Source organism: Gossypium hirsutum, chromosome D05 (genome assembly GCF_007990345.1).
Source record: "Gossypium hirsutum isolate 1008001.06 chromosome D05, Gossypium_hirsutum_v2.1, whole genome shotgun sequence".
Lineage (NCBI taxonomy): Eukaryota > Viridiplantae > Streptophyta > Magnoliopsida > Malvales > Malvaceae > Gossypium > Gossypium hirsutum.
The window spans coordinates 18781533-18795825 of NC_053441.1; the positions used below are offsets into that span (position 1 = coordinate 18781533).

At 33.1% G+C, this 14293-nt stretch overlaps 2 protein-coding genes across 2 annotated transcripts; one reads left to right on the forward strand and one right to left on the reverse strand.

Moving 5' to 3' along the window:
• Nucleotides 1-846: 846 nt before the first annotated feature.
• Nucleotides 847-1784, reverse strand: LOC107905611 (MFP1 attachment factor 1). The gene has a single exon (XM_016832305.2). The coding sequence runs from the start codon at nucleotides 1500-1502 to the stop codon at nucleotides 1017-1019; it is 486 nt and encodes a 161-aa protein (XP_016687794.1). The 5' UTR covers nucleotides 1503-1784; the 3' UTR covers nucleotides 847-1016.
• A 470-nt stretch (nucleotides 1785-2254) lies between these two features.
• LOC121217808 (uncharacterized) lies at nucleotides 2255-8141 on the forward strand. The gene is made up of 5 exons (XM_041094162.1): nucleotides 2255-2792; nucleotides 3769-3882; nucleotides 5253-5336; nucleotides 7114-7334; nucleotides 7410-8141. Exons 4-5 carry the CDS (start codon nucleotides 7179-7181, stop codon nucleotides 7812-7814), a joined length of 561 nt encoding a protein of 186 aa, XP_040950096.1. The 5' UTR covers nucleotides 2255-2792; nucleotides 3769-3882; nucleotides 5253-5336; nucleotides 7114-7178; the 3' UTR covers nucleotides 7815-8141.
• Nucleotides 8142-14293: the final 6152 nt, after the last annotated feature.

Consider the following 14293-nt stretch of genomic DNA (forward strand, 5'->3'; position numbering starts at 1 on the left):
ACACAGTACCAGTAGGAAAAGAATATGATGTAACTCGGCACTAGGGATATAGCAAACAACCAGATTCACCATTCAGAAAAAGAAAATGATGTTCAAACAAGTAGGAGAAACATACTGTACTGTTACAGATTTATGGAACATTAACATAGCTTGAGAACTAAAAACACAAATAAATTGTTAAAGCATTATATGCCTATTTTCTTAACTCAGGCACAAGAACAGGTCATACAAAAAAGTTGATATTACCAAGTGATAAGTTCATAACAAAGCATCTACTCTTTACTAGTCCTATAGCACTTAAACTATCCCTTCCATGCTAGATTCTAATTCACAGCAGAAATATCATAGAACTTTCACATCTTCGTGGCTCTAATCACCAAACCTTTCCAAACACAAATTAACCTTCCAAATAAACATTAATTTTTAAAAAGAGTTCCAAAAAAAGCAGATTGACGAAATACTAAGACCATATATCAGATATATAATACAAAACTGCTTAGAGCTCTTTCCGCATTTAAATTCATTCGTGACTTTCATCTCGATTGCTCTGGATTCCATAATGTTTGGCCTTTAAGATATGCAAGTTCAGAACAACATCGTCTAATTCCTATGAAACTATTGACTGAATTTGTTGAAACAGGAGATGAAACCCACACAGTAACAAAGGCACAAAATGCCGATGAGTTGCTGGCAAATAAATCATCAAGGAACAAAGATTTTAGCACCCTCTATTTTGAATTTTGCACTGAATCAATTAAAAGAGTAATGAAAACCAGTCAACTTACAAAATGAAGCATATTTTCCAGCAAGATAACATAAAAGCAACAAAAAAAAGGCCACAACATATTGATAAATACCATTACAGATATTATTATCATGGTATATAAGCAATTAAGCATCCCGCAATATTTATAGTCAGTAGAAACAGATCTACTAAAACCCTAGCAATACCAATTATCAAGCTAAACAAAAAAAGAACCCTAAAGAGACAATGTGAGAAACAAGAATACTCAAACTCAATCCTCAGCCTTGACGGACGAGGACGAATCCTCCTCACCAACCGCAGTTCCCACGTTATTCGAGTCTACTTCCGCCGAACCTGAAGGAGTGGAGTCAGTGGCAGCAGCAGCTCGGGCTTTGACAGTGTCGAGCATACGCTTGCTGATTTCCTTGGAATACACCTGGAGGATCTCGATGCCGTCCTCGTCGGTGGAGAAGGATGCGCCGGCGACCGAGAAAGCCTCCTCCTCGATCAACTTGGCCGCAGCGGAAGCCTCCTCCTTTGGGATGGTTCCATAGCGTTTGGAAAGGACGGATTCGGAGGATAGCGTCTCGACGAGACGGTTGAGGACGGCGTCACGAGTTCGTTGGGTGGGGGGCCAAATTTTAAAGGTGAGGTTGCTGAGTTTGGCGGCAGTGTCGTCTACTTGGGTTTGGGTGTGGTGGGGCTCCGTGGTTGGTGCGGCAGAGTCCTTAGCAGTGGGGGATTCAGGATCAGCCATTTGTTGGGGTGGAGAGTGAAGAACCGGATTTGTTTGGGAGGGGGAGAGCAGAGACGTATTTGAGGAAGGGGAAAGGGAGGTGGGTGGGGTGCGTGTGGGTTGAAATGAAAAGGACTCACCAGCTTTACTGTACTTTTAAATCTGCATATGCTCTAAATGCTATACATTGTATTCAATTTTTTAACTTAACATCCAAATTTCATGCTTGCCCTCCTCTTTGATTTTCGTTTAAGGCAGGCAATTAACCACACAAGCAACCTTATCTTACTCAAACCCATCTCACCCCTTTGTAACGTAAGATGGCAGATTTTTCACTACATTTACCCCGCCTTCTAATCAATTATTAGATTATTTAGATAATAATTAATTTTTAAATTTTCTTATAATTTATTTTTAAAATAAATGAATTTTACATTTACATTACAACCAACTCAACTTTGTATGTACTTATTTTCTAAATTGTAAATAATATTAATTATAATTATATTTTATTGATTATAGAAGTTAAATGTAATAATTGTTTAACGTCTACCTTTCAACTTAAATCCATTTTAAATGGGTAAATTTTATAGTTGGTCATCCAACTTTTATAACTTTTTATTTTGGTCATCAAAAAACTAAAGTTTTCAAATATGGTACGTTTTCATTTGTCACCTACAGCGTGTTTGGTTCGCTGTAATGGGTATGCGGTTACCCATCTATTATGCGCGCCCCACCCATTCCTGCGTTTGGTTCGGTGTAATGCCCTATTACGGGCTTATTACATTACGGATGTATTCGTGATATTCTCTGCTTGCTGGCCGATTTGCATTCCCTTCCAAAAACCACGATTACCCTATTACGGACGTATTCCCGAAAACCTTCTCTGTTTTACCCTCGCCGAAATCGACCTCCACCCTCTCCCTTCCAACATCAACAGAAGCTGTTTCTACAAAATCACCTCCACCCTCTCCCTCTCCCTCCCTCCCGAAATCGCCGCTCCCGTTTCACTTTCATCTTGGCATCTTTCGCTGACTCTACCGTCTCAAATCTCCGGCCCAATTGTTTCGGCAAGTGGTTCTTCTCTTTTTAATTTCATCTCGGATTTTTATTTTCTTCCTCATGATTTTTAATTTCTTGTAGCTTTTATTTTCTTTTTTAGCATTTTATTTGTTTATTCCCACCGGTTATTTCCACCGGCCGAATATTGTTTATTTTTAGAACTGATTTGCTTGTTCTGTCAACCAAAAACAAATTTTTGTTCTTCAAATACAAATAAACCCTGAAGAAAACCTTTCCAATTCAATCAAGGTAAACATTGTCTTCCCTAATCCCTTTTATGTTTTTAATGTTTCTGATGAAAGATTCAACATTTGTAGAAATTGAATCATGCATTCACCATTAACATGAGGTTTTAGAAAGTTTGATTCATCAAATTGAAACATGCAGTCACCTTTAATACTGATACGGTATTTTTTCTGAAAACTAAACTAGTTGAATTGAATCACAAATCATGCAATTCTGGTTTGAATCCAACTTTTCATTATGAAAGCCTATGACTTTAACATGCTTCTTGTATAGAGTGAAGCTCATTGTGTTTGGTTTGAATTTAGATGGAAGATTGTTTTGAATCTGATCTGCAGTCTATTGTTCTGCTGAAGTTTGTCTTATTTAGATGAGGGTGAAGTTTGTCTTATTTAGATGATTCTGATATGCATTCTAATGTGATTTCTTAGGTCAAATATCTGTATGTTGTTTGACATGGCTTGCATTTGGATGTGTTCTTATTTAAATTTGAATGTGTTCTATTTTGACATGGCTTGCAGTCTAATGTGATTTCTTAGGTCAAATTTTCTTATTTAAATTTGAATGTGTTCTGTTTTGATGTTGTCAATATTTCTATCAGATCATCATGTTCTGTCATCCAGCTTTAATTCTAGTTTATTCTTGTGCTTTTCCTTTGCTGCATGGAACTACAAGGTTTCAGTCCCATAAATTGAGAAAATAAATATGTGACTTGTGTTAGGAAAATATGTGTTCACAGCTGTGCATGAACATGCATTAATATTAGAAAGTTGTTTTTGTGTTTGTCATGAGATAATTTAGATTACACAGACATGTACTGTGTTTGATAAATCTGTGTAGGCACTTTGATTGAGCAAAAATGTTGATGGATTTATTTTCTCTGTCTATAGGAAATGAAGCTCTCTGTAGCAAAAATGTTTTCTTTTGTGAACTATGTTGTACAAGTTTTATCTTATTGCATTATTTGACTAAATACGTGCAGGTATGAGCCATTATCATTTACATTAGGCAATGAGTACTTTCTTCACGGCTACGGTCCAATATGTGCTCTTTCAGCTGATGTTGTTGCAAGTTTGGTTCCTCTAAGAAGCGACAGGTAATATTAAATCCATAGTTATATGTTAAATCGATTCCCTCTGTTCTTTATGTGTCTTGTTGGCGTTTTGTCTATATTTGGGTCATAGATCTTGACTTGCTGACAATGTTGATTTTGTATCTTTCGCAACTGTTTCGGCAAGAGATTATTGAAATGTTTCTTTGTTATTGAAATTTGGATTTTCATCTACTTTTCTTTTTCTTCTGTTTTGTGGTTTTACTGAGTTTGCAGTGGTTGATTTCTCTTTTTTAGCTCTGATTGATTTCTCTTTTGCAGCGGCTGACAATGCCTTTTTAATGTTGTTTATAGTGATTGATTTTGATTTTACATCTACTCGTGTTTGTGCAAAGTGCTGTGTGAAGTGTATATGTTGGTGGTTTCAATCAAATAAGTTGGTTCTTTCACATGCCATATTCAATATCTTGAATGGGATTCTTCAAATGATATGGGAGACTGCTTTGGGGAAATATATGAAGATTTAAGACAAAATTCAATTGTCCTGTCATAGTTGATGCACGGCTTTCCTCTACATAACGGACTTTCAAAGTTAAACTATTTTATCTAGTTTTCATTTGGAGACCATGATATCTTTTTTAAATTATTTCAAAATATTTTTATACAATGTAATTTTAAAGATAACTTATTATTTTTATTTAAATACTCGCTCTATTATTATTATTTGAATAAACTATTTTATCTAGTGCATTTTTTCTATAATATTATCTTAATTGATATTATAAATAATCTTATTAAATTTTTATATTACTTAAAAATTTATTAGTTGAGAAAATTTTAACAATATGATAACCAATCTAAATAAAGGGTAATTATATTATTATAGAAAATTTTAACAATATGATAAACAATATGATAAACCTTGTATACATTCTGTAATTAATATTGTATTTAGTTAATTTCCAACAGTTAAGAACCTGCTTATAAACTTTGAATGTATTTAGTAGAGCGTAAAAATAGAAAGATTGAGCGTAAAAATAGAAAGAAAAAAATCTCAAAAGAGAAAATACATTCATTTTTCATCCATAATTAATGGAAACATTCTTCATCCCATGCTTAAGTTGTATTGGAAGATGAAAGGCAGTGACTTTACCTTTGATTAGGTGGGGATGAGAGCTTTAGAGATTAGTTGCTTGGATATCAACTATGAAGTCTGTTTTAACGTTATGATCCATATCACAATGTTTCTACCTCCTTATTTATTACAAGTATAATTATATGTGGTATCGATTATCAAATAGTATTAATTTTAGATGATTGATAAAGAAATGAATTTCTTGTTGCAAATATATAGTTTTAATTTCTATTTTGTACTTTGTAATGATTCTAAATTTGTATTGTTCATTTTTTTATAGTGTGTTATTGCTTCCTCTTCTTCTTTGGATTGTTTGACTGCTTCCTCCGCCCCCAGTTGAGCGTCTTCTTTTCACACAATCACTGTAAGTTCTTTGGCAATTAAATTATTTAATTCTATTTTACTGTTATTGAAATTATGATAGGAGAAATGTGACCCTTTTACTACGATTTGACAATATGGAACACATTAATATCTTGCAGTAATGACTCGTCTGCCTTTAATTGCACAAAGTGTGAGGTGTAAAAGAATTGGTATTGTATTGACAATATGGTTGGAAATCTGTAGAATTGCGAGTTGGTTCTTACTTACATTGAGTGCCAGCCTTAGCCTACATAGACCAAGGATTAGGTCCTATATTTTAGATTTTTATGCAAAACGGGATTATGTGAAAAGGCTTGTATATGCTAGTGACGAGACCTGTATTGAACAAGTTAGGATGAATAGATTTGTCTTTTTCAAACTATGTGAGATGTTACAAACGTTAAGGGGATTGAAGTCGTCAAGGCACATGCTTGTTGATGAGCAAGTGACAATGTTTTTACGTATCATTTCCCATCACCTTAAAAATCGAGTTATCAAGCATCACTTCAATAGGTTCGGAGAAACTGTTAGCAGATCATTTCATAGTGTTTTAAATGCTATCATACGATTACAAGATGTGTTATTTAAAAAGCTAGGGCCAATTACAGCAGATTCTTCAAACACAAGGTGGAAATGGTTTAAGGTATTGGACTAAGTTTTATATATAGCTTGTACATAATTTAGTTGATTTAGATTTAAATTTAGTATCATAACTCAAGGTTTTATAACATGTAATATAGAATTGCTTAGGTGCTTTTGATGGAACCCACATCAAGATTAGGGTTCCAACAGTTCATAAACCTAGATATCGAATACGAAAATGTGACATAGCAACAAATATGCTAGGTGTTTGTACACCTGAAATGCAATTTGTTTATGTTCTTCCTGGTTGGGAAGGTTCTGTTGCTGATGGACGAGTTCTTCGAGATGCCATTAGTAGGAGACATGGACTAAAAGTTCCTTATGGTAAAGTGGATAGTTAGAGGACTTTGAATTATTCATTAAGATCAAACTTTTTTGGGAAATTAATCATTTTTTAAAAAAAATTATAGGTTGTTATTATCTAGTTGATGCTGGATACACAAATTGTAAGGGATTTCTTGCACCTTTTAGAGGACAACGATATCATTTGAATGAGTGGTGTCAGGGTTATCAGCCAAGTACTCCACAAGAATTTTTTAATATGAAACATGCCTCAGCACGTAATGTTATTGAAAGATGCTTTGGGTTATTAAAAATTAGATGGGGAATACTTAGGAGTCCATCATTCTATCCTGTAAGGGTGCACAATAGGATCATTATTGCATGTTGTTTGCTCCATGATTTTATTTGAACTCATATGAGTATTGATCCTATTGAAGAAGATGTGGGAGAAGGATTACCTAGTAATGTGGTAGATGACGATGAACCGAATATCGTCAATATTCATCCATCGGATGCTTAGGCTACTTGGAGGATGGAACTAGCCAACCAAATGTTCGATGAATGGCAAGCATCTAGAAATTAGTTAGGTTTAGGGAGAAAATGAGTTTGAGTTAATTTGTTTATGTTATTTTATGTATCTAGTTTGCGAAACTTTGGTGGTGTTTTTGTGTTTTTTGTATTGTACTAAACTTGTTGAATTAGAATTTGATTTCTTTTCATTCATCATGTGTTATAATTTTATACAGTGTTGAGTTTTTGATTCATGATATTGAACTCAATTTTAATTTTATAAAGTGTTCCCATTTTTATTCATGATATTAAACTTAATTTTAATTTGTTTTTTTTTTCTTAAGATAATTATGTCAGGTGTTTTAGAATCAAATGTTTCTTCCCAAGCATCTCGAGGAACCAAAAGAAAATGAGTTCCAGAAGAAGATACAGCATTGGTTTCTTGCATGGTGGACTTGCACAATGTTATGACATGCTTAATGGCCAAAACACAAGCGGTTTTGGGTGGGATGATCATAGGCAGCTCGTTGTTGCTGAAGATGCGGTTTGGGACTCTTATTTAAAGGTAAGAATTAGTTCAAGTCTTTATTATCTTATTTTTACCAAACTTATAACTAATATGATTTCCTCATTTTTATAGAGTCATAAAGAAGTTGGTCAGTTTAGACATCGTAGTTTCCCTTACTACGACCAACTTACTGCCATATACGCAAGAGATCGAGCGACTGGGAAAGATGCTCAAACAGCCGCTGATGTTCTTGAAGAAATAAATGCTGAAGATGTACCTACTGCAGATATTAATGAAGAAAGAAACGAATACTATGACTGCGATGCTAATGTCTCTTTGGATGACATGGATGTTTCTGCTACGGAGCCGGAACCAGATAGAAACCAAGGGGTTTCCTCATCTTCAAAGAGGAAAAAAAGAATTCTGATGCAAGTGATCATTTTTCTTATTCAGTTCATGATGCTGCCACTTTATTGGTTGAAAACATGCGGGCCATTGGCGAACAAATCAATAAGAGTATTGCCTCCGATGTGGTAGTTCAACAAAGGTCAGAAGAATTCCAGACCGTCCAAGAAAAAGCTACAAATTTATATCCAACCTTATGTGAAATAGAAGGTTTAACTGTGGATGAGTGGTTTCGAGCATTGAGTAAAATTCCAGATCATCCAACTCAAATGCTCGTTTTCTTTAGTTTACCTTCTGATGTGCGGTTGGAATAGGTCAGAAGATTTCTTGCTGACCATTAAAAATTATGGTTTTGTTGATGATATTTTCGTAACTTTTTTTGTTTGTAATATTTGGGATGGTATGTCATTACAATGTTCTAACTTTTTGATGTAGCAAAACTGTATAACATATGGATTATGACATAAAATTTCATGAATTTCATTTAACCTTTTATTAATATATGAAAATTATGTTTACGCAAAATATAATTCTAAAGTTATTTATTACTGCTAATATTTTTTATTGTAGAATAGTTAAATTATTTGTTCCACTAATGATATTTTAGCACATTAAATATGCATTGAAGTTTAAAAATAATAAAGTAGATTATAAATTATATTTAATAATAATTATTTAAATTATATTTTATAGTATTATATATTATGATTTTAGTAAATTCATATAAGAATATTTAATATTAAGAATTTTATTAAATTATATTTAATAATAATTATTTTAAATTATATTTTATAGTATTATATATTATAGTTTTAGTAAATTCATATAAGAATATTTATTAACAATTTTATTAAATTATATTTAATAACAATTATGTTAAAATATGATTAAATTATTTATTATTTATTATTTATATTAATAATCTTATTAAAATTTAATAACAATAACAATAATCATCTACCTAAAAAAAATTCTGCTAAGGGTATTCTAGTCATTTTAGTTTTTTTCCTTATGCTATTACACATCTATTCTATTCAACCAAACACAAGAATACCATTACGCCTCTATTCCATTCCATTCAACCAAGCAAAAGAATTACCTATTACGCCTCTATTCCATTACACTTATTTCAGTCAATCATTTTTAATAAATTTTTATTTTAATCACTTATTTTTTTAAGAAAAATAATTTTATATAGACAATAGATTATGTTATTCGGCTACAAAAATGAAACTCAAGTTTTTCCTTCTAATACAATTTCTTTAAAAACTCAAGTAATTCCCGGAACTCACTAGAAAACCCCAAATATTCCTTTGTTTATAAAAAAAATAAGATTAATTTTAAAAGGAGAAAATTAAAAAAAAATTAAAAATAGAATGCTTTTTTTATGTAAAAACATTGGTAGTTACTTAAGTTTTTTTTTTTATGAAAACTCAAGTAATTTTGAATAAAACCCCAAATTATTTCCTTTTTTACCGGAAAAAAATAAAAATAAAATTAAAAAAGGAAAAACTCAATGAAAAAAATAAGAAACAAAATTTCCACACCAAATCAAAAAGAGTTTTTATTTGGTTGTAGGCTTCGGCTTCGGCGCATTTATTTGTGGGTTTAGAATGTAGCAAAGGGTCTTTAGTGTTTAACAACAATTGTAGCAAACAAAAGTAATTACCAAACTATGTATAAAATAAAAAGGATTATGTCGCGATTTACCTTTCGATTTATACTAGCAATATCTACAATTTATTCATAAACATTCTTTTATGATCTCATCACAAAAACTAGATTTAAAAAAAAAAAAAAAAAAACAAAGGCGAGGATGAATGATGATGATACTAATGATCTTACACTAACCTTTGTAATCAACACAATCAATCATCATTCACGATTTCATCAGGATCTTCAAAGTTAGAATCCTTAACATCAAAAACGCGTTTCTCAACTCCGGCCCAAGTAAACTTCCCGCCATGACCACCTTTCTTTGACAATCTATTCATTCCAATACCAGATCTCTTATTTTTCCTCACATCCGACGGTTTTCTAGGATTTTTTATTTTAGTGTTTACATTTTTTATTTTATTTTTAGATTTAAAATTATTTTTCATTATAGTTTTTGAACCCAAAAGCTAAAGATGTTAAAAACAAGTGATGATCAATGAAAATGCACCAAGTGTGGAGTTTTTCTCATATCATTGATGATGTAGCTATTGACGAATGATGTGGCCATTGTTTGAATGTTGACTAGCATTGATAGTTAGAATTAACCTACACAAATTTATATCCATTTTTTTTAATTCTAAAAACGATTTATTAAAATTCACAACTTCTTGTGCCATGACTATGTTTTCTATAGTATTTTTGCCTGAGATAAAACTTACTTAGTTCTGAAAAATTAGCTTAACCATCAAAGGTCGCAATCTATAAGCAATGGTCTTAGTAATAATCTTATAAAGAATTGTACACAAACTTATCAATCTAAATTGATAAATTCTTTCCAGACTTTAGACCTTAGGTAGCAATACCAACAAAGTTTTGTTTAGATTAGGATCTAACAATTGACCCCCCAACGTCTACCTGACTAGCAAACAGACCAAAGGCCCAACAGTATCCCATTGAGATTGAAAAAAACTTCACCTGAAACCCATCCACCTCAGGTGTTTTCAATGGAGATGTAACACCCCTAATCCGTATCCATCGTCGAAATAGAGTTACGGAGTATTATTAGAATTTACAGATCTAGTAAATAGATATTTCACATCATATAGTTTTCATATCAAAAGTCAATCATAAAGTTCCTTATATGAGCCCTCGAGGCCCAAAATACATGTTAGAAATAAGTCGGGACTAAACCGGGTACTCAACAAATTTTTCAGAAAACATTACAATTTTATAAAGGTGCAGCGGACACACGCCTGTGTGGCCAGGCTATGTGTCTTACACAATTATGAGACAAGCCCGTGTCTCAGGCCGTGTGGGCATTCAAATTAGGGACACACGACCGTGTCCCAACCCGTGTCCAAACTTGGGAGCTCTCTGACTTGGGTCACACGCCCGTGTGCTAGGCCGTGTGAGCATACTAACTTGCATTAATAAGGTGCAGGGGTCACTCGGCCAAGCCACACGCCCGTGTGCTAGGCCGTGTGATAAATTTTGAATATACTGACTTGTGTAAATTTTTAAATACAGGGGACACATAGTCATGTCAAATGACACACGGCTGAGACACAGGCTCGTGTCTCTGTCCGTGTGGACGAAAATAGAACATTTCCAAACCACATTTCTCACCAATATTCGCATCAACCTAGACACATCATTTTAACACATCAACAAACCACAACAAAGCAACCAAACAAGCCCAAATCATGTCTTATACTTGACAAATCACCACATATATCCAAATATCCATACTTACCAAATTGACCAAATACATATATGCATAATTATGTCAAATATACCAATTCAAAACAATCATTAATATACTTATAAGATCACCATCACTCCAACTTATCAAACACATATCAAACATGATAAAGCCATATTTATATATATACTTACATATCAAAATATATCAAGCACAAGCTATTCAAAAGGCTAACCATAGCAAGACAATTACATGCCAGCGTTTGACATAATTAACCTATACATGCCACTATAACCAAAATTAGTTTGTTATATATATATATATCGAAAAGGCCGATGGATAGTGTGATGTGGCTCCAACCAGCTTCCAGCCTTAACGAGCTTCCGAATTACTATAAAACAAGAGAAATAAAACGGAGTAAGCATTTAAGCTTAGTAAGTTCGTATAATATGGAATTTAACTTACCATTATTTCACATATAAGGTAAGCATACAAGAATTATCCAAACCAACTAGGCCAAAAGCTTAAACACATATCCTCATCATATTAGCCAAGTAATCACATATAATAGCCCTTAATCATGGATAAACAAAGTCATCAAGCAAGTTCTACATTCTAGTAACAACCAATTCATGCATCAGTATATCAGGCAATATCATTTCCATGTACTTCATGTATATACGGGTAATAGTTCATTTCGAACTCATACTATCTCATATCAGAACTTTTCCTGTTGAACTATTTAAAATATCGTTGGATACACGGGTAATACACACGAAGTGTACAAATCTGTAATCCGTCAATTTATATATAGGTATACCCATATGAGCATATAATCAGGAAGCTCTTTCGAGCCATATAACGGAAAGCTCATGTAAGCTGTATAACGGGAAGCTCTTGCGAGCCAAATATCGGGAAGCTCAAGAAAGCCATTAATGGAAACGCTCATGATAGCTAAATAACGAGAAGCTTGTGAGAGCTAGATATGATCATAGGTTGGGTTACCCGGTCCGACCCGACGGCTTGCCCAAAAAATGAGAGGATTCGAGTAAAAATATAGGCCCAAAATATGGGTTTGGGGAAAAAATAAGGCTCATTTAGAAAATAGACCGGGCTCGAGTAAAACTTTTTTGGCCCGGGCCTAACCCGAATTATATATTAAATATTTTTTTATTTTTAATCAAATATATATTTTATATATATTAAATATATATTTAATATGGGTCGGGCCGAGCTGGGCTCGGGCTTAGCAATTTTCTCTCGAGCCGGGCTTGGACAAATTTTTAGGCCCATATTTCAGGCCGAGCCAGGCTCGGGCCTAGAAACTGGGCATAAAATTTTGTCTGGATCACCTCTAGTGAGAGCCAAGTATCGGGAAGCTCGTGAGAGCCAAATATCGGGACGCTCATAAAAGCTGTGGTGTGTCCGCAACACATGCAGGACCACAACCAATCCGGGAACCTTTAATGACAATGTCATTTGTATCCATCAAATTTCTTAGGTTCAAACGGGACTTGGTACTTGTCAGGTATTTTCGGATATGTGATCAATTCTTATACATGGCAATCATACATTTTACAAACATAAAATTCAATTTAAACATATAAGTATAAAATTTTAATTACACGAACTTACCTCGACAATGTTCGTGAATACAAAGGCTACTAATCTGATACTTTTTCTTTTCCTCAATCCAATTACGTACTAGGTGTATCCAGATCTATACAAATGAATTTAGCTCAATTTAATACAATTCACATCTGATCCAGTCCAATACACATCTTTGAAAAATTACTATTTTGCCCCTATACTTTTAATTAACTACAATTTCGTCCCTAGGCTCAGAAAATGAAATTCATACAATTTAATCCTTATTCCAAGCCTAGCCGATTTTCATGTAAAGCAATAGCAGCCCATGTATTTCATAAAATTCAGAATTTTTTCCAGAATTTTTTATCTTTTCAATTTAGTCCCTAAATCATAATTTCATCAAAATTCTCTTTACAAAAGTTGTTTATCTATCAATAACCTTTCATTTTCTACCATAAAAATTTATGATTCAACTATATTCATCCATGGCAAAACCCTAGTACTTTGATAGTTTTGCAAATTAATCCCCGAGATAGCTAGATTAAGCTATTACGATCTCGGAAACATAAAAATATTAAAAACGGGACAAGAATACTCACCTAATTAAACAAATCCCATAACTAGGGTTTCCATGTTTTATTTTTAGGAAATATGATGAAAATGATGATATTTTATCATTTAATTCATTTATCATCTTTTATTTTATCATCTTTCCAATTTAACCCTTTACTTTTTTAAAATTTCCAATGATGAATATCATCCTTATCTACTAACTCCTCTAAATGGTCTATTTGTCATATAAGGACCTCTAATTTTAAATTCCATAGCTATTTGGTACCTTTAGCTACTAGAATTCAACTTTTGCACTCTATGTAATTTGGTCCTTTTTATCAAATTAAACATGAAATTGGTAAAATTTTCTTAACAAAATTTTCATACGATATTTCTATCATACTACATATTATAAAATAATATTAAAATAAATTTTCTTTTGGCCTCGGATTTGTGGTCCTGAAACCACTGTTTCGATTTCACTGAAAATGGGCTGTTATAGGAGACATACTAAAGAATGCCCCACGAACCTCATCGTCGGAAACCATTAATAGTAGATCCCCTTTCTCCTCGAATTTCAATGAAGGAAAGTTACCATAACATGGAAACACACCACTAACCGAATAATCCATTGTGTAAAGATCTTTATAAAAATTTACAACATGTTGCTTCAACTCCTCGTCATCAAAGCACCAATCACCATTCTCAATGACAAGCCCCTCTATCTTCCGCCTAGCCAATGTACGACTATGAAAATAACTCATACTCCTATCACTATTCTTTAGCTAAACTGATATAGATTTTTAACACCACAATAACTCCTCATGCTTTAACACTTCTTGAATTTATCGTTTAAGCTCAAGTTCACGAGAGTGGAGTCTTGGAGAATTGCACCACTCCAATACTCTTTGCACTCTTCCCAACTCTGAAATCAACCTCCTTTTACGCACAAAAATGTTACTGTAAACACACTTATTCCACTCTTGAACTACTTCCTATAAATGCTCCAAATTCTCATTAACTGCCAATTCATTGTTCTAATTACCACTCACTAGGTGTTGAAAATCTACATGAAGCATCTAACTAGTAAGATAACGAAATGGCCTGACAC

What these genes read in the sequence shown, in the direction of transcription:
- LOC107905611 (XM_016832305.2), bottom strand. Translation starts at nt 1,502, where the DNA reads ATGGCTGATCCTGAATCCCCCACTGCTAAGGACTCTGCCGCACCAACC.
- LOC121217808 (XM_041094162.1), top strand. Translation starts at nt 7,179, where the DNA reads ATGAGTTCCAGAAGAAGATACAGCATTGGTTTCTTGCATGGTGGACTT. An exon ending in TTTGGGACTCTTATTTAAAG is followed by an intron (nt 7,335 to 7,409) that starts GTAAGAATTAGT and finishes TCATTTTTATAG; the next exon opens with AGTCATAAAGAAGTTGGTCA.